Raw genomic sequence first — 18,638 nt, forward strand, 5'->3', positions numbered from 1 at the left:
GTTGCCCCATGGGCAGGTTCAGGTTTGGCCGATGAGGGAACATGTCTTCCCTACTTGAGGGTATTGCACCAGGCCCCCTGCCCAGGGCCGAGGGGGAGGGGAGTCTCCATCCCTGTGGGGGGTTCTGCGGACCTGAGAGCCTGGGGTTGCTGCTGGGCAGAAGGCGCGGGGGGGGACCTGCGTAGTGCTGGGGAAGGGTTGGACTGATCTCCAGTGTCACAATAGGTCCCATTCCCAACAAAACTATTTCCATCAGTAAGAAGGCTATCTGAAGATTCCTTTAATCAGTGCACTCAATACGGGGACACAGGGCAGGACAAGCGTAGGGGTAACCAGTTCGGCAGGGGATGGTGTCCTTGCGCCCCCCCTGGTTGGCAGACTGGGACGCCCCTGCCACTGGGGGTGCCGCTGAGAAGGTATGTGGTTTTGGGGCCGCGGGCTGCGGTGATGCTGGGCTGTGGCCGGCTCTCCTCTTTCCGTTCCCAGAAATGGATTGGAAATGCTCGCCTGAGCACCTCGGGGCGCTCGCTGCGGCAGCAGTGGGCGTGAGGGGAGGCGGGAGCGAGCGTGATGCGGTGACCAAGACTCGAGGCGAGGGGCCCTTGCCTTTGATGTGCCCACGTCCAATGGCAAGGCCGGATGCCAGGGGTGGGGGCGGGCTCGGCGGGGGGGAAGGCGCAAATAGGAGATGCCCCCAGGAAGCGACGCAAGCCCGGAGGCCACACTGGCCCCATGCTAGTGTGGGGGAGGGGACGGGGCCAGGTATTGCAGCCAAGCCACCGCATCGGGTGTGAGAAGAGTGAAGAGACCAGGCCCATCGGGGGGGGGGGGGGGGGAGGGGGATGGGTTGGGGATGAGCCTGGGCCGGGATGCTGCCATGCATGGGGGGGATGAGACGGGGGGGGGGGGGGCCGTCAATTGGGAGAGCCCGGATGCCCTGAGGCGGGGGCAAGGCCATTGGCGTCCTAGTTGCGGCCGTGTAAGGATGCATGTGGGTGGGGTATGCCCCCCGTGGGGGGCTGACCTGAGAGGGAATGAAGCCCTGGATCGACGGCGGCCAAGGGGTGGTGCCCTGTCGGGGATTGCGGGGGCTGCCACTGAAGGGGGCGGGGGATCCCTTCCAGCACAGGCGGTGCCCCTGCGGGCGGGGTCTTCCAGGTGGTGGGGTGGGCGGGAGGGGGATATCGGGGGGATTACAAGAATGGGAAACTCTGACTTCTCACCCCAATGGGCTGGGTGGCTGGGGTCGGGTGGGAGAGGATAGGGGAGCAGGGCTGTGGGCTGCCTGGCCGTTGGACTGGGGGAGTGTTTCCCTGCCCAGAGGTCTGCGAATATGGGCAGCAGGAGAGCACCAGGAGCTTTCACCGCATGCGCTAGCTGGCTCAGGGGGTGTGCTCTGCCAGCGGGGAATAGCTCGGGGCTACCACAATCTCGGGCAGGGGGAGGGATCGAATGGTTCCCGGGCGGAGTTAATGAGCAATAAGGTGGCCGGGGAAAGCAGGGTGGGGGATGCCAGGGGGGCGGTGGGGACCATTGTGTGGGCTGGGAGCAGCTTGGCTGCTGCCTGCTGCTGCTTGGAGGCTTTGTGGGACTGAAATCCTGAGTGGAGCCATCAAGGGCATGGAGGGGATGGGGATGGGTGGGGACTGAGGGGGAAGATCCCCTGGGGTCACCCCAAGCAGCAGGAGGGTTGGGCCTGCATCTCCCAGGATGTGGTGGAAGCCGAATCCAGGTCCAAGGGAGATGGAGAGGCTCCATGAGGAGCTTCACCATGAGGAGCCTCTGCAGCTTCCTAGGGATGGGGCTTTCCCCTACCACGGGGGTGGGGGAGGGGAGGCCTGGCTCTGGGGGGGTGGGGGTAGTGCTTTGAAGTCCTTTGTGCAGTGATAATATTCAGCCTGGGGTGCTTGGGAGCTGCAGACATCAAAGCAAGGGGCTTTGGGTGCTTCTTCCAAGCGTGGGGAGCTGAATCCACCTGGGACTTTCCCCCAGCTCCAGGGCCTGGCAGGGGAGGAGAAGCCCTGGACTGAACCCGTGGGAGTGGTGGTCCAGAGGTGCCTGCAGCCCTGGGGGGGAGGGGTGGAGGGAGACCTGGCTGAAGACACAGCTCAGAGGGTTGTGATCAGTGGGGCAGGAGAGGCTGGAGGAGGCCTCAGTTGGAGGCTTGGAGCTTGTGCTGATCCCCAGGGGTCAGGGCTGGGTCCAGTCTTGTTCAGCATCTTCATCAGTGACCTGGATGAAGGCACAGAGTGGAGCCTCAGGCAGTTTGCTGATGGCACAGAACTGGGAGCAGTGGCTGAGAGCCCTCAGGCTGTGCTGGCATCCAGGGAGCCCTGGGCAGGCTGCAGAGCTGGGGGAGAGGAAGCTCCTGAAGGTCAAGCAGGGCAAGGGCAGGGTCCTGCCCCTGGGCAGCAACAACCTCCTGCAGCAGCACAGGGCAGGGGGGAGCTGCTGGGAAGCAGCTGCAAGGAGAAGGAGCTGGGAGTGCCCCTGGGGGCCAAGAAGGTGCCCAGGAGCAGCAATGTGGGCTGGGGGCCAAGAAGGCCAAGGGTGTCCTGGGGGCATGGAGAAGAGTGTGGGCAGCAGGGCAAGGGAGGTTCTGCTGCCCCTCTGCTCTGCTCTGCCCTGCTGAGGCCACAGCTGCAGTCCTGGGGGCAGTTCTGTGCTCCCCAGTTGCAGAGGGACAGAGAAGTGCTGGAGAGAGTCCAGGGGAGGCTGGGAAGCTGCTGAGGGGCCTGGAGCAGCTGTGTGAGGAGCAAAGGCTGAGAGCCCTGGGGCTGAGAGCCTGCAGAAGAGCAGCCCCAGAGGGCATCTGAGCACTGCTCAGCAAGAGCTAAAGGGCCCCTGGGGGGCAAGAGGCTGTGGCCAGACTCTGCTGAGTGGTGCCCAGGGCCAGGCCAAGGGGCACTGGGCACAGACTGGAGCCCAGGAGGTTGGAGGTGAAGAGGAGGAGAAAGTTGTTTGTTGTGAGGGTGCTGGAGGGCTGGAGCAGGCTGGCCAGAGAGGTTGTGGAGTGTCCTTGTGTGGAGAGCTTCCAACCCCCCTGCACGCTGGGGTTCCATGAGAGGGCTGAGTGCTGAATCCCACCCTGGTGGGCAAGGCCAGGGGGTGTTGTGCTGTGGGATGGGGCTCTGAGGGACACAGGAATGCTGTGGTGAGACAGGGATGCTGCAGGACCCTCCACCAGCACTCCCTCCTCTGTCTCTTCATCTGGGGGCTCTCAGACCTTCCTGCTTTCAGCAGGCTCTCTGGTTTGGGCTGCAGGTCTGGGAGCTCAGAGCTGAACTTGCCTGCAGCAGCAGCCTGGCTGGGGCTGGGCAGGGGCAGGGGGGCAGCCTGGGCATGCTCTGTTTAGCTTCACATTCTTTGAGTGCTTTGCTCCTGAACCTTCCTCGTCCTGCAGGATTCTTCACCCTGTTTGCCTTAGATTAAGTTTTGCATCAGCTCCAGCTTGTGCCTGCAAGGCTGGGCACCTGGTCAAAAATCAGCACAATTAATAATAAAGAAATTAATTGATTCAGATCTAGCATCTGAAAGGCAACCCCCAGGGGGGAGCAGGTATTCCCCCCCCAGCCTTTCAAGCTGGTGGGACGAGAGGAACTGCCCTCAGCTGGGCCATTTGGCACTGAGGGCAGAGCTGGGAGGGGAATTTGCTGCTAGATTTGGCTCCCAACACCCAGAAAGTCCCTAGGCAGGGTGAGCAGGGAGTGCTCAGGTCCTGTCCCCCATCCCACCCCCCCTCAAGGTGACAGATTTCACCTCAGGGCCTTTGGTGGCTTAGGAGAACAAATAAAATCCCCTGAGAAAACACAACCTGCTGCTGGCTTCCCCCTCAGTTTGTTTTTCCCAAGCAGGTGTTGCAAACACAGGGGTGAGGCCCCCCCAGCTCCTCAGCCCTCCTTGCCTCCACCCTCCAGGATGTGGTCCTGGGCTTAACCTGCCCTGCCCAAGCTGGGAGGGACTCAAGGGGCAGGAACAGGGACACAGGATGAGCCGGGAGCAAATCCGGGATGGGGGCTGGGGGCAGGCTCCTTCATCCCTTTCCTGGGGGTGGATGTGCTGAGCCTGGGCACAGTTCCCTGGGAAAGGGTTTGATGTCCATGTGTTAGGGAGGAGAAGTGGTGCAGGGGGAGGCAGGCACATTCCTGGGGGGCACCTCACCTGTCCCTATACCTCTCTTCATCCCTCTCCTCTGTCCTGATCTCCATCCCCATCCCTTTCCCCATTTCCATCCCCATGCCTGTCCCTATCTTCATCCCAATCCTTTTCTCCATCCCTCTCCCTGGCCCCATCCTCACCCTGTTCCCATTCCTGTCCCCATCTCCATCCCCATTCCTGTCCCCATCCCTTTCTCCATCACTGTCCCTGCTCCCACCCCTGTGCCCATCTCCATCCCCATCCTGTCCCCATCCCTGTCCCCATCCCCATGCCTGTCCCCACTCCTGTGTGGCTTTCTCTGCCTCCCCTCCAGTCCCTTGCTCCCCTCCTGCTGTGGTTGCCCCTAACCCCCTCTGAATTGCCCTCCCTGCCCTCCTGCCAGGAGGGAGGGCAGAGCCTGGGCCTGCAGGACCATGCTTGGTGCCATTTCTCCTCCTTGCTCTCTCTGGCCCCCAGTCCCTCTGCTCTTGGCTCCTCCTTGGCCAGGTGAGGACAGCAGGTGCCAGGCTCATAAGGGGCACTTGGCTGGGCAGGGTAGGTGCTCAGATGGGTGCCCAGGATTACCCTCACCCAGGCTGGGCGTGCACCTTTCCTCCTGGTTGGGCACTGGCACCTCCTCACCCTCTGCTCCTCCAAGCTGTGCCCAGCCCGGGGCGAGGAGCAGCTCGGTGCCAGCTCAGCTGTGAGCTGGCCTTAGGGTGGGGTTCATCCTGGGGGAGTAGGACCCCCAAAGCCTCTCCCACCTGGTAAGTTCATTTTTCCCCCCCCATGGCGTTGTTGGGATGGGGTTGAGGTGGCCCTGGGGTGGCTCCACCACAGCTCTTTGCTGTCTTACTCCAGGAGGGACAGGTTTTGGAGGGAGGACAAAGCCACCCTGCTCCCCTGGCCAGGTTTGGACCATCATTAAGCTGCTGGCAGCCCTTTTCCTCCTGGGATGGGTGAATGGAAGGTGCTGGAGGTCCCTCAAGTAGGTGATGCTCTTGGCTTTGATCCTCTTGGCTGCTCCTCTCCTTTCTGCCTGGCTTGGTGGTGGCACTTTAGGTTCCCTGCCTGTGGTGGATGGTGCTGGTTGGATGCCTGAGCCAGGGCTGGGCTTCATATGTCCCCCTCAGGTCATCACTGTGGGAACTGATTTGGGGCTTTGTGGTTGGAACCCCACCAGGGGCTTTGTTTTCCTCTTTGCTTTCCCTTTTTAACTCAGTTTTGTTTCCTTTGGGAATGAACTTTCCCCAGGTGGCTCCTCGGGAAGCTCTCCCCTGGCTCTCTGAAACTGTGCAACCCAAACCTTTGCTGGCTGTGGGGCAGAGCAACGTGACCTGACCAAAACCAACCTCTTGGGCCCAGCTGGAAGGGGCAGAGCAGGGGGGAGGCCTCCCTGCTGGGGTTGTGAGGGGTGGCTCTGAGGGCTGGACCTCAGGAGGAAGCTCTTCGTGGTGAGGGTGGAACAGAGAGGTGGTGGAGGCTCCATCCCGAGGGACATTGAAGGTCAAACTCGATGTGGCCCTGAGCGACCTGCTGGAGTTGGAGGTGTCCCTGCTGCCTGCTGGGGGCTTGGACAAGCTGCCCTTGGGGGGGGAGGGTCCCTTGCAACCCAAGCCTGCCAGGATTGTGACCTCACCCCCCCGTCCTGCCGCAGGGCACCAGCGGCAGCCGCGATGAGAGCCCTGGGCTGATGCCTCTGCTGCTGCCAAAGATGATCAACAAGTCTCGTGAGTCTGGGGTCCCTGCCCCCCTCCCCAGGCAGGCCTGGGGGCTGGGGGGGTGCAGCTGCAGGGTGGGCACTGGGGGCAGGATGCTGCTTGGCTGTGGCTCTGGCTGGGGCACCGTGGGTGCAGTGGTGGTGGGGAAGGAGGTTTTGGGGTCCTTGGTCCTCCAGGCCTGGGCAAGCCCAAGTGCTGGGGCTCTGCTCTGACACATGGAGGTGGAGACACTTGGAGATGGGGTGGGGTTGAGTGGCCTTGGAGGGAGGGAAGGGAATGGTGGCTTCCAGACCTGGCTTCAGCTTGGAGCCAGAAAGGTTCCTGCTGCTCCCTGGAGAGGCCTTGCTGGGGACAGCTCCACAAGCCTGACACTGCCAGGACATCCTGGGAGGGCTGCCAGATCCCCAGAGATCTACCAGGACATCCTGGGAGGGCTGCCAGATCCCCAGAGATCTACCAGGACATCCTGGGAGGGTTGCAGGTCCCCAATGATGTAATAGGACATCCCAGGAGGGCTGTAGGTCCCCAACCATCTACCAGGGCATCCTGGGAGGGCTGCAGGCCCCCAGCATCCCACACCCAAGCTGCCCTGATGGTGTCTTTCCTCCCCCCTCTCTCTGGCCCGCAGGAGGGAAGCTGCTGGGGGTGCTGGCGCTGTTCCTGGTGATGGTTTGGTACTCCATCTACAGGGAGGACAGGTACAGACCGGGGGGGCTGCCCTTGTGGCCTTCCTGCCCTTGCCTTCACCCTTGGAGTGCTGGGGCAGTATCTTGCTGCTTGCTGGGTGCCCATGGGAGGTGGCAGCAGCCTTGGTTGCTGCCCCAGGGTGGGTTTGAGGTTGCCTCTTGGTGTGTGTTGGGGGGGGGGGGTGGTCTACTTTGGGGTGTTTTGGAGCCTGGGAAAATCCCACTTTGTTCCCAGATCTGGTGGAGGCCAGGGAGAGCTGTATGAGGAGGACAAGAGCTGCCCTCTTCTGACACAAGGCTGCAAGCTCAGCCAGTCAGTTAATGAATGAATGAACTGGGATAATGACATACAGCAGAGCTGCCCTTAGATCTCCCCCTCTCAGATTCCTGGGGGCTCAGATCCCACCTTGAATCCTACCATGGAGGTGGGGAGACCCCCCCTGAACCCAGTGGGATGAAGAGGAGCAGAAATGACTTGAGTTTGGCACAAGTCCACACTGCTGATGCTCAGAGCTCTGCCCTGCTGAGGCCACAGCTGCAGTCCTGGGGGCAGTTCTGTGCTCCCCAGTTGCAGAGGGACAGAGAAGTGCTGGAGAGAGTCCAGGGGAGGCTGGGAAGCTGCTGAGGGGCCTGGAGCAGCTGTGTGAGGAGCAAAGGCTGAGAGCCCTGGGGCTGAGAGCCTGCAGAAGAGCAGCCCCAGAGGGCATCTGAGCAATGCTCAGCAAGAGCTAAAGGGCCCCTGGGGGGCAAGAGGCTGTGGCCAGACTCTGCTGAGTGGTGCCCAGGGCCAGGCCAAGGGGCACTGGGCACAAAGTGGAGCCCAGGAGGTTTGAGCTGAAGAGGAGGAGAAACTAGAGGAGGCTGGAGCCAGGTAGGGGTTGGTCTCTTCTCCCTAGTACCAGTGACAGGACAAGGAGAGGAAATGGCCTCAAGCTGCACCAGGAGAGGCTTAGGTTGGACATGAGAAGAAAATTCTTGACTGAAAGAGTTCTCAAGGCCTGGCCCAGGCTGCCCAAGGAGGTGTCTGAATGCCCACCCCTGGAGGGGTTTAAAAGCCACAGAGAGGTGGTGCTGAGGGCCATGGTTGAGCCCCAGGAGAGAGAGGTTTGGCAGGGTGAGAGAAGGGTTGGACTGGATGAGCTCTGAGGGCTTTCCACCCACAGCCACTCTGTGCCTCCCTGACTCTGTGCCTCCCTGACTCTGTGCCTCCCTGACTCTGTGCCTCCCTGACTCTGTGCCTCCCTGACTCTGTGCCTCCCTGACTCTGTGCCTCCCTGACTCTGTGCCTCCCTGACTCTGTGCCTCCCTGACTCTGTGCCTCCCTGACTCTGTGCCTCCCTGACTCTGTGCCTCCCTGACTCTGTGCCTCCCTGACTCTGTGCCTTTGTCCTCTCTTCCCTGCCAGCTTCTATTTCCCGGTGCCGGACAACAGGACCTCGTGTCCCCAGGGGGAGGTGGAGAAGAAGGCTGCACAGCTGATTGGGAAGTCAGTGTGGGAGCTGGGGGGAGGGACTGGGGGGGGACATGGAGCCACCCCCCCCGTGCTGTGCCCCCATCCTGGCCTCACCCCTTTGCTCCTTGGCAGCTACTCCAGGTCCCAGCCTCTCTTCCTGCAGCTGAAGGACTACTTCTGGGTGAAGACTCCGTCGCTCTACGAGCTGCCCTACGGCACCAAGGGAAGTGGTGAGAGCTGCCAGGGCTGGCTGTCCATCCTCTGTCCATCTTCCTGCTGCTGCTCCTCAGGGCCTTCCTCTGCCCCCTTCCTAAGAGCATCTCCAGCAGGATTTTTCTGGGGGGCTGATTTAATTTTGTGCCCACTTTGCCATGTTGTTCCTTCCATTGTTAGACTTTGTGGTGTGCAGCTCCCTGGGCTGGGTCTCTATAAAAGGGTTTGGACCTGGGCAGGCTGCGGAGCTGGGGGAGAGGAAGCTCCTGAAGGTCAGGCAGGGCAAAGGCAGGGCAAGGGCAGGGTCCTGCCCCTGGGGAGGAACAACCTCCTGCAGCAGCACAGGGCAGGGGGGAGCTGCTGGGAAGCAGCTGCAAGGAGAAGGAGCTGGGAGTGCTGGGGGTCAAGAAGGTGCCCAGGAGCAGCAATGTGGGCTGGGGGCCAAGAAGGCCAAGGGTGTCCTGGGGGCATGGAGAAGAGTGTGGGCAGCAGGGCAAGGGAGGTTCTGCTGCCCCTCTGCTCTGCTCTGCCCTGCTGAGGCCACAGCTGCAGTCCTGGGGGCAGTTCTGTGCTCCCCAGTTGCAGAGGGACAGAGAAGTGCTGGAGAGAGTCCAGGGGAGGCTGGGAAGCTGCTGAGGGGCCTGGAGCAGCTGTGTGAGGAGCAAAGGCTGAGAGCCCTGGGGCTGAGAGCCTGCAGAAGAGCAGCCCCAGAGGGCATCTGAGCAATGCTCAGCAAGAGCTAAAGGGCCCCTGGGGGGCAAGAGGCTGTGGCCAGACTCTGCTGAGTGGTGCCCAGGGCCAGGCCAAGGGGCACTGGGCACAGAGTGGAGCCCAGGAGGTTGGAGGTGAAGAGGAGGAGAAAGTTGTTTGTTGTGAGGGTGCTGGAGGGCTGGAGCAGGCTGCCCAGAGAGGTTGTGGAGTGTCCTTGTGTGGAGAGCTTCCAACCCCCCCTGGGCATTGTGCCCCTGGGCAAGCTGCTGTGGGTGCCCTGCAGGAGCAGGGCTTGGACTGGATGAGCTCCAGAGGTCCTTTCCCATCTCCCCATGCTGGGTTCTGGCATTCAGAGTGGGTCAGGCTTTACTAAGCCCTCCCCAGGGTTGTGTATTCCAGGTCTGGAGGGCTCTGGGGGGCCTGGGAGCTCCCAGCACCTTGGAGCAGGCAGGGCTGAGCTTCTCCTCCCCCTTGCTTTGCAGAAGATGTCCTCCTGCGCTTGCTGTCCATCACCCACCACTCCCTGCCCGACACCATCCAGAGGTAGGCCTGGGGCTGCCCTGGGCCCTTCATCTCCTTTCCTCTCTGCTGTGCTGGTTGAGGGAGATCTGCTGCTGGGGAGCCCTGAGCGAGCCTCTGCAGCCCGAGGCTGATGTGCAGCGTGGGAGGCTGCAGGGAGCAGAGGGCTCGGAGCAGGCCTGGGTGGGGTGGAGAGCAGTGGGGGTGGGGAAGCTGTGTCTGACCCCAGCCTCTCCTGCAGCCTCAAGTGCCGGCGCTGTGCCGTGGTGGGCAACGGCCACCGGCTGCGGAACAGCTCCATGGGGGACACCATCGACAGCTACGACGTGGTCATCAGGTACGGCCCAGGGCGCCCCCTGTCGCCCCCTGCTCCCCCCCTGCTGCCCCCTGCTCCCCCCCTGCCGCCCTCTGCTCCCCCTCCTCCTCCTGGCCCCTCCCCAGCTCCCCCTCCTGCTCCATGGGGCACACCATCGACAGCTATGACCTGGTCATCAGGTACGGCCGGGGCACCCCCTGCCACCCCCTGCTCCCCCTCTGCCTTTCCCTGCTCCTCCCTGCTCCATGGGGGACACTATCAATAGCTACGACCTGGTCATCAGGTAGGGCCCGGGGCACCCCTGCTGCCCCTCTGTCCCCCCCCCACTATTCCCCCCTTGCTGCCCTCTGCTCTCCCCTCCCCCCACAACCCCTGCTCTCTGCTCCCCTTCTGCTCTCCCCTCCCCCCATGCCCCCTGCTCTGCACTGCCCCCTGCTCTCCCGGGCTCTCTTCTCCCCCCGGCCCCCACCAACCCCCCACTGCACCCCACTCTCCCTGTCCCCCCCACTCCCTTTGCTGCCCCTTGGCTCCCCCCTGTCCCCTTGGCTGCCCCCCACCCGTGGGGCTGCCCCCTGTGACTTCCCTGTGCCCCCCTGGCCAGGCTGAACAATGCTCCTGTGCATGGCTACGAGCAGGACGTGGGCTCCAAGACCTCCCTGCGCCTCTTCTACCCTGAGTCTGCTCACTTCGACCCCCGGGCAGAGAACAATCCTGACACCCTGCTGGTGCTGGTGCCCTTCAAGCCCATGGACTTCCAGTGGATGGAGGCCATCCTCAACGACAAGAAGAGGGTAAGTGTGGCCTGGAACTGGCTCCCAGCCCTGCTCGGCCACCAACCCTCCTCCCGCCCCACCCTGTCCCACCTGGGGCCTCCTGCTCCGACTGGCAGAGCCCTGGGGTGTGCTGCAGGTGCGGAAGGGCTTCTGGAAGCAGCCCCCCTTGATCTGGGATGCCAACCCGGAGCGGGTGCGGATCCTCAACCCCTACTACATGGAGGTCACTGCTGCCAAGCTGCTCAACCTGCCCATGAGGCAGCCACGGAAGGTCAAGCAGGTGAGGGCTGGTGCTGGGCTGGTGCTGCTGCTGCTCCTGCAGCTGTCCCTGGGTAGCTCAATGCAGCTCTGGGTAGGTGAGAGCCATGGGCCCAGGCTCCTTGGGTGAAGTTCAACAAGGCCAAGGGCCAGGGCCTGCACCTGGGTCACAGCAACCCCATGGGGAGCCCCAGGGGACCTGGGGATGCGTGGTTGGAAAGCTGCAGCTTGGAGAAGGACCTGGGGGTGTTGGTTGGCAGTCACTGCCCATCACCCAGCAGTGCCCAGGTGCCAAGCAGGGCAATGGCCTCCTGGCTTGGGTCAGAAGCAGGGTGGGCAGCAGGGACAGGAGGTGACCATTCCCCTGTGCTCAGCACTGGGGAGGCCACAGCTCGAGTGCTGTGCTCAGCTCTGGGCCCTCCCTGCAGGAAGGACATTGAGGGGCTGGAGCCTGTCCAGAGAAGGGAATGAGGCTGGAGAAGGGCCTGGAGCCCCTGGGCTAGAGGAGGGGCTGAGGGAGCTGGGGGGTTGAGGCTGGAGAAGAGGAGGCTGAGGGAGACCTCCTTGCTCTCTGCAGCTCCCTGCAGGGAGGTTGGAGTGAGGAGGGGACAGCCTCTGCTGCTTGGTGGCAAGGGACAGGAGCAGAGGCAATGGTTCCAGGCTGCAGCAGGGGAGGCTCAGGCTGGATGTGGGAAATATTTCTGTCCTGGAAGGGTTGCCAAAGCTTGGAATGGTCTGGCCAGGGCAGTGCTGGAGTCACCCTCCCTGGGGGTGGTGGAGCTGGTGCTTAGGGACATGGTTTGGTGCTGAGCCTTCAGTGCTGGGTTGAGGCTTGGGCTGGGGGAGCTTGCAGGGCTCTGCCCACTGCCTGTGTTCTGTGTTGTCTCTGTCCCCTCCCTGCAGAAGCCAACCACAGGGCTCTTGGCCATCACCCTGGCTCTACACTTCTGTGACCTGGTGCACATCGCAGGCTTTGGCTACCCTGACTCTGCCAACAAGAAGCAAACCATCCACTACTATGAGCAGATCACCCTCAAGTCCATGGCTGTAAGCATCTCCCCCTGCTTGCTGCCCTCCTTGCCCTTGTTTCTGCCCACCCTGGGCTGGTCCCACCCCGAGGAGCAGCTCTGCTGTGCTCAGTGCCCTGGGAGGGTCTCCTCGTGGGCACTGCTGGGTGCTGAGGTCCAGCCTTTGGGTGGTCGTTGGCCAAAGCCTCCCTGTGGCTTTGGGGTGGCGGTGGTGGGGAGCTGGGGGCTGAGCAGAAGAGTTCCTGGCCCAGGGGCCTGGCTGGGGCCATGTCCCTCCTTGTGAGGGGCTCCTGCCTGCAGGGGCAGGGGCAGCTCAGTGCTGGGGGGATGGGCAGGGCAGAGGGCAGAGGGGCTGGGAGGGGGCAGAAGGAGGAGGGGTGGCATGTCCTGGTGTGTCCCCCTGCAGGCATCAGAGCACAACGTGTCCCACGAGGCTGTGGCCATCAAGAAGATGCTGGAGCTGGGCCTGGTGAAGAACCTCACCTACTTCTGAGGCACTGCGCAGGGACAGCGCCCCCCGCTGGAGGGGACGAGCACAGGCTGCCCTTCAGCACAGGGCTCCTTGTCACCAGGGGCTCCTTGTCACCACCACCCCCTCGCCCTGGGACTCTTGGAGCCAGCAGGGCTGGGGCTGGGGGGGCCCACGCTGGCCTGTGGGTCCCCTTGGATGTGGGGGTGGCTTTTGAGGGCAGGAGGTGCTGGGAGCCCCACAGGGACCTGGCCTCCTGCCAGCCACGCACTGAAGCTACCCAGGACCTCCAGAGGACTTCTGAGGTTGGGGGGTCCCTCCCAGCAGGCCTGGGGGGGCTACGGGGGGGCCACGAGCTCCAGCCCTGGGCTCTCAATCCCCTTAATGCTGACGATGGCCCCGAGGAGGGGCTGATTTTGGGGGGTCCTGGGACCTCCCCTCAGGGAGCAGGACTTTGGGGGGGGCTGTGTTACCTCCTCCCTGCCCTGGTGTTCCCCCCCACAGATATTTAATTCCCCCCTCCCCCTTTTCTAACTTGCTGTTGTTTTTATGGGGTCCCCTCCCCTGCCTTAGCGCTGGCGTTGGGGGGGGGGCTTGTCACCCTGGCCCCCCCCAGGCTGGGGGCACCCCTGGGCTCTGCCAGCCCCCCTCCCCCCTCCCCTTCCAATTTGAGGTAGGGGGAGCAGTTTAATTTAATTAATTTAATGATTATTTATCACCCAGCCTCCCCCTGTGCTGTGTTGGGGACAAGTGGCCTTGGGTGGCGGGTGACAGGCTGCTGGGGGACAGGGCCCTGGGGGTGTCACCCCCCCACGAGGGGGTGATGCTGCCCTCCCCATGTCCCCAAAACTCCCAACCCATGGCTGTGGCCACACCGCTGTGCTCATGCCCAGGTCCCAGGCCCCATGTCCTTGAGCCCCTGTGTCCCCAGCTGTCCCAGGCTGTGTCCCTGGCCCTGGCCCTGTGTCCCCATCTTCCCCAGCCCCTGGTCCTGACCCTGGCCCTGCACTAATGTCCATGGCCATGACCTTGCTCCTGCCCAGGTGCCTGTCCCCATCTCCTTGAACCCTTATGTCCCTGCCCCTGTCCTTGTGCTTGTGCCCCAGATGTCCCCAGCCTGTGTTCCTGTCCCTAATGTCCATGGCCCTGTGTCCCCATGTCTCCAGCTGCCCCAGCCCCTGGCCCTGACCATGTCCCTTACGCTCATACACAGGTCCCTTGTCCCCATACGCTGCAGCCACTGTCCTTGACCATGTCCCCATGTCTCCAGCTGCCCCAACCCATGCCCCTGACCATGTCCTTACCCTCGTGCCATGGTCCCCATGCTCATGCCCAATCTATGTCCTTGTGTCCCCAGATGCCCCAGCCCAGGTCCCTGTCCCCATGTTGCCGCATTCCCTGCCCACGTCCCTGTGCTGATGCCCACATCTCTGTGTCCCCCCTGTCACCAAGTGCCCCCAGCCCATGTCCTGGTCCCTGGCCCCAGCTCTGGTGTCCCCATGTCCTCATATGCCACAGCCTGTGACATCTGGGGACATAGAGACCTGGCCCTTACCTGCCGTGTGCCTGTGTCCCACCTTCTGTCTCCCCTGGTGGAGGCTGGCAGGATGCCACCTGTGCCCTGCTTCACTTCCCCGCGGGCCACTCATGTCCCCAAACTGGGGACCCTCCCTCTGCATCCTCCCCCCCCCTCGGAGCCCCTCCACGAGCCTGGGGCAGTGTCCCCAGGGGAGCCGAGGGTGTCCCCAGGGGAGCCGAGGGTGGCCCCAGCGGAGCCAAAGGAATTCCCAGGGAAGCCGAGGGTGTCCCCACGGGAGCCGAGAGTGTCCCCACGGGAGCCGAGGGTGTCCCCAGCGGAGCCAAAGGAATTCCCAGGGAAGCCGAGGGTGTCCCCACGGGAGCCGAGGGTGTCCCCAGCGGAGCCAAAGGAATTCCCAGGGAAGCCGAGGGTGTCCCCACGGGAGCGGAGGGTGTCCCCAGCGGAGCCAAAGGAATTCCCAGGGGAGTCGAGGGTGTCCCCATCCCAGGCGTGCCACGACAAACACCTTTTGTATTGAGCGCGGCCGTACAGCGCGGAGAGCCCCTTCCTGGGGGGTGAGGGGTGTCCCCAGCCCACTCGTGTCCCCCCCGCCGCCCGCCCCGCCCGGCAGGACCCCCCCCACCCCCCCCCCCCGGACGGACTCAATAAGTATGGACACGGAACAGCACGAAGGGAGGGAAGGGGCCGGGGGAGGGCAGTGGGAAGCGAGCGGCTGCCTGGGGACGCTCCGGGCATGGCCCCAGCCCCGCGATCCGGACACGGCCCCAGGGCTCGGAGCGGCCTCCTGGGGTTGTGCTTTGCATGTGCCAGGGAGAGGAGAAGGAGGGAGGGGAACGATGCTCGGCCAGACCCCCACCCCTCAGCCCCACTTTGGGGAGGGGGCTGGGCCCCATCTTCTCCTGGCGGGTGCCAATGTCCTAGAGCCACAGCAGAGGGTCCCCAGAGGATCTTCAGCATCCCTGGATGGACCCAAACATCCCTGGGGGAGTTCTGAGTGTCCCCAGAGGGTCCCCTGGAGGGGCTTGGACATCCTGGAGAGGGGGATCCTGCAGAAGGTCCTGAGCATCCCTCAGAGGATCCCAAGCAACCTTCAGAGGGTCCCAATTGTCCCCGGAGGGCCTTGGGCTTCTGAAGAGGGTCCCAAGCATCTCTCAAAGGGTCCCAGGCATCCCTGGGAGGGTCCTGAGTATCCCTCAGAAGGTCCCAAGCATCCCCAGAGCCCCTTGGGCTTCTGCAGAGGGTCTCACCCAACCCTCAGAGGGTCCCAAGTGTCCCCACAGGCTTTTGGCCTTCTGTGGAGGGTCCAAGCATCCCTTGGAAGTTCTTGAGCAACCCAGGAGGATCCCAAGTGTCCCTTGGAGCACCCCCTGGGAGTTCCCCACAAATCCTTGAAGGGTCTCAAGCATCCTAGAAGAGTCCTGAGCATCCTTTGGAGCATCCCTTGAAAGTTCCCAACCAACCCTTGAAGGGTCCTGAGCACCCCCAGAAGTTCTCAGGCATCCAGGGAAGGTCCTGAACATCCTCTGGAGGTTCCCAAGTGTCCCTTGGAGCATATCCTAGAAGGTCCCAACCAACCCTTGAAGGGTTGTGAGCACCCCCAGGGGCTCTCAAGCATCCTAGAAGGGTCCCAAGTGTCCCTTGGAGCATCTCCTGGAAGGTTCCAACCAACCCTTGAAGGATCTTGAGCAACCACACAGGTTCTCAAGCATCACTAGAGGCTCTCAAGCACCCCCAGAGGTTCTCAAGCATCCTAGAAGGCTGTGGAGCATCCAGGGAAGGTCCTGAACATCCTCTGGAGGTTCCCAGGTGTCCCTTGGAGTATATCCTAGAGGGTCCCAACCAATCCAGAGGTTCTCAAGCATCCTAGAAGGGTCTTGAGCATCTCTTGGAGCATCCCCTGGAAGGTCCCAATGGACCCTTGAAGGGTCTGGAGCACCCCCAGAGGTTCTCAAGCATCCAGGGAAGGTGCCAAACATCCTCTGGAGGTTCCCAAGTGTCCCTTGGAGCATATCCTAGAGGGTCCCAACCAACCCAGAGGTTCTCAAGCATCCTAGAAGGGTCCCGAGCATCCCTTGGAGCATCCTCTGGAAGGTCCCAACCAGCCCTTGCAGGGTCTGCAGCACCCCCAGAGGTTCTCAAGCACCCCCCCGAGGTTCTCAAGCAGCCTAGAAGGCTGTGGAGCATCCAGGGAAGGTCCCAAACAGCCTCTGGAGGTTCCCGGGCGCCCCCCGGGAGGTCTCAGACGTGCGTCTGCATCCTCCTCTGCAGGGGCCGGCTGGGGTCGGAGTTCTGGGAGGAGGAGTGGGAGTGGTGTGAGGAGGAGGCGGAGGCCTTGCTGGCTTTGTCGAACTGGCCGTAGGCGTCCTGCTTGCCGGCGCTGCTGACGCTGCTGTCGCACTGCGTGTCCAGGAAGGAGCTGCTGTCGCTCAGGGAGCCTCGCTGGAACTCTCTCTCGCACAGCTCGATGGAGCTGCTGCCCATGCCCAGCACGAAGCGCTGGCTGTAGTCGTAGAGGCGACTCTGGCCGCTCAGGGTGCTGTAGATGTTGGTGAAGGACATGCCCGTGGGCACCCTCTGCTTGCCAGCCGGGCGCAGCTCGGCCGGGCAGCCGGACAGCGAGATGGTAGGGGTGGAGTGGTGCTCCTTGAAGGTGTTCACGCTGTAGTAGCCGTTGGTGGGGTCCTGCCGGGGGGGGAGGGGTGTCGGTTGGTGGTGGTCACCACTCCTCTGTGCCCTGCTGCCCTCCACCTTGGTAGTCACAACTCCTCTATGTCCTGCTGCCTTCCACCTTTGTTGTGGCCACTGTTCCTCTATGCTCTGCTGCCGTCCACCTTGATGGTGGTCACCACACCTCTGTGTCCTGCTGCTATCCACCTTGGTGGTGGTCACCACTGTTTGTCTCTGCCCCACTGTTCACCACCTTGGTGGCCACCACCACTCCTCTGTGCCCTGCTGCCATCCACATTGATGGTGGCCACCACTCCTCTGTGCCCTGCTGCCATCCACCCTGGTGGTGGCCACCACTCCTCTGTGCCCTGCTGGTACCCAGCAGCGAGGTGGTTGAGGTCCCATCCCTGAAGCCCTCAGGGTGCCCTTGCCACAGGCACCAGCACCAAGGCACTTTTTTGCCTCTCTCCCATGGTTTTTGGTCACTCTCCTCCCTGTGTTTCTGCTTCAGGGAGTGCTGTCTGCAGGGATCAATTCACTCCAGCTGTGCACAGGAGGAATGAACCAAATCCTGCTGCTCCTCCTGAGGAAGGAGCCCCCAGACCCACCCTGGGGGCTTGGGTGTTCAGAGAGTCCCAGAATGGGTTGGGTTGGAGGAGACCCCAAAGCTCATCCAGCTCCAGCCCATGGCAGGGACACCTCCCACCAGCCCAGGGTGCTCAGGGCCTCATCCAGCCTGGCCTTGGACACCTCCAGGGAGGGGGCAGACAGCCACAGCCTCCCTGGGCAACCTGTGCCAGTGTCTCCCCAGCCTCACTCTCAACAATTTCTTCCTCATCTCCATTCTCTCTCTATCCCTCTCCCAGCTCAAAACCATGCTCCCCTGTCCTGTCACTCCATGCCTTTGCCAAAGTCCCTCCCCAGCTCTCCTGCAGCCCTTTCAGGTACTGGAAGGCTGCTTTGACTTCTCCCTGGAGCCTTCTCTTCTCCCAGCTGAGCAAGAGCAGACAGTCAGCCACCAACCCACAGCATCAAATCATCTTCCCATGCCACCAAGGCATCCCAAGCAAGGGCACAGTGACACAGGGGTGCTCCTTCCACCCCTCTTCCCCTGTTTTTCTATTCTCTAGACCACAAAACAACCCCAGAGGTACCAGAACCTTCCTCCCTGGACTGGGACTAGGTGACACCAGGGGACATGGCACAAGCACAGAGAGCCTGGCAGAAGTCAGGCTGGGTGAGGGACAAGCTGGTCCCACCCCATGGTGGGCGCAGGGATGGGTGCCCAGCACCTCAGGGTGCAACGACCTCAGCCATGTGCTGCAGGAGTGACCCAGGGGCTGGGGACAGAGATGGGCAAGGGGGGGACCACGTCCCTGGGGTGCAGCTCACCTTTAGGTTCTGAAATTCCTTCTCCTCCTCCTTGAGCACCTCCAGCTGCTTCAGCACCGAGTCCTGCTGGAACTCCCCCCGGTCCATCTAGGGAAGCAAGCAGCTGGGGGTCAGCATCTCCAGACTCCCCCAGCCCTCCCTGGGGGCAGCCCCACCCCCAGCCCCAAGGCACAGAGACGACTGAGCCATCAGCTGGGTGAAAGGCTGTGCCCAGGGACATCCCAGAGGGAGGATGTGGGAGGGCAGCAGGGCTGGGTGGGCACCAAGCCCCACCTGGTTCCATGGCTTTGCAGTTGGTTTTTCCCTCTTTTTGGGACTCACCCAGGTGGAGGTGAGGAGGGAGTGAATTATTTCCAGCCTTGGGGCTTCAAACTGTCTGAAACAACCCCCAGAATTCTCCTTTCTTTGGGATGTTTTGTCCTTTCTTTCTCCTCATCCTTTCCTCCCAAGCTGAACTGTCCACAGACCCCAACCACCCTCTGGCCTTGCCATGCTGCTGTGATTCATGTGCAACCCTTCATGCCCCCGCCCTGGCACCACTCCAGGTCAGGTTGTTTGGGACTCTGAGCAACCTGCTGTGGTTGGGGATGTCCCTGCTGGCTGCAGGGGGTTGGACTGGATGAGCTTGAGAGGTCCCTTGTCCCCACCCATGATTCTATGATTCCATGATTCTATCTTTTTAAAGCCTTGACCCTGGCTCTTCTCAGTAGATTTAAGTCCTGGAGGCTTTCCCCACCCTGGTGCTGCCAATGGGG

The 18,638-nt window shown here is 62.5% G+C and overlaps 2 protein-coding genes across 3 annotated transcripts in view; one reads left to right on the plus strand and one right to left on the minus strand.

The window, feature by feature from the left end:
- The first annotated feature begins 5,818 nt into the window (after window positions 1–5,818).
- On the plus strand, window positions 5,819–12,416 carry ST3GAL4 (ST3 beta-galactoside alpha-2,3-sialyltransferase 4). 2 transcript variants are annotated; one of them, XM_054395621.1, is made up of 10 exons: window positions 5,819–5,867; window positions 6,487–6,556; window positions 7,950–8,030; window positions 8,130–8,227; window positions 9,404–9,464; window positions 9,682–9,777; window positions 10,358–10,547; window positions 10,666–10,809; window positions 11,691–11,834; window positions 12,222–12,416. In XM_054395621.1, exons 1-10 carry the CDS (start codon window positions 5,831–5,833, stop codon window positions 12,306–12,308), a joined length of 1,008 nt encoding a protein of 335 aa, XP_054251596.1. In that variant the 5' UTR covers window positions 5,819–5,830; the 3' UTR covers window positions 12,309–12,416. The 2 variants fall into 2 exon arrangements, with proteins under 2 accessions (XP_054251596.1, XP_054251595.1); XM_054395620.1 differs by having other exon boundaries at window positions 5,843–5,867; window positions 6,487–6,580.
- A 3,646-nt stretch (window positions 12,417–16,062) lies between these two features.
- The window catches only part of KIRREL3 (kirre like nephrin family adhesion molecule 3), a 104,437-nt gene continuing 101,861 nt past the window's right edge, over window positions 16,063–18,638 (minus strand). Inside the window, exons 14-15 of the mRNA XM_054395578.1 lie at window positions 17,884–17,970; window positions 16,063–16,506 (exon numbers count right to left, since the gene is read on the minus strand). Coding sequence (XP_054251553.1) covers window positions 16,063–16,506; window positions 17,884–17,970 — 531 coding nt within the window. The remainder of the gene's footprint in view (window positions 16,507–17,883; window positions 17,971–18,638) is intronic.

Source organism: Indicator indicator, chromosome 34 (assembly GCF_027791375.1).
Source record: "Indicator indicator isolate 239-I01 chromosome 34, UM_Iind_1.1, whole genome shotgun sequence".
NCBI classification, from domain to species: Eukaryota; Metazoa; Chordata; class Aves; order Piciformes; family Indicatoridae; genus Indicator; species Indicator indicator.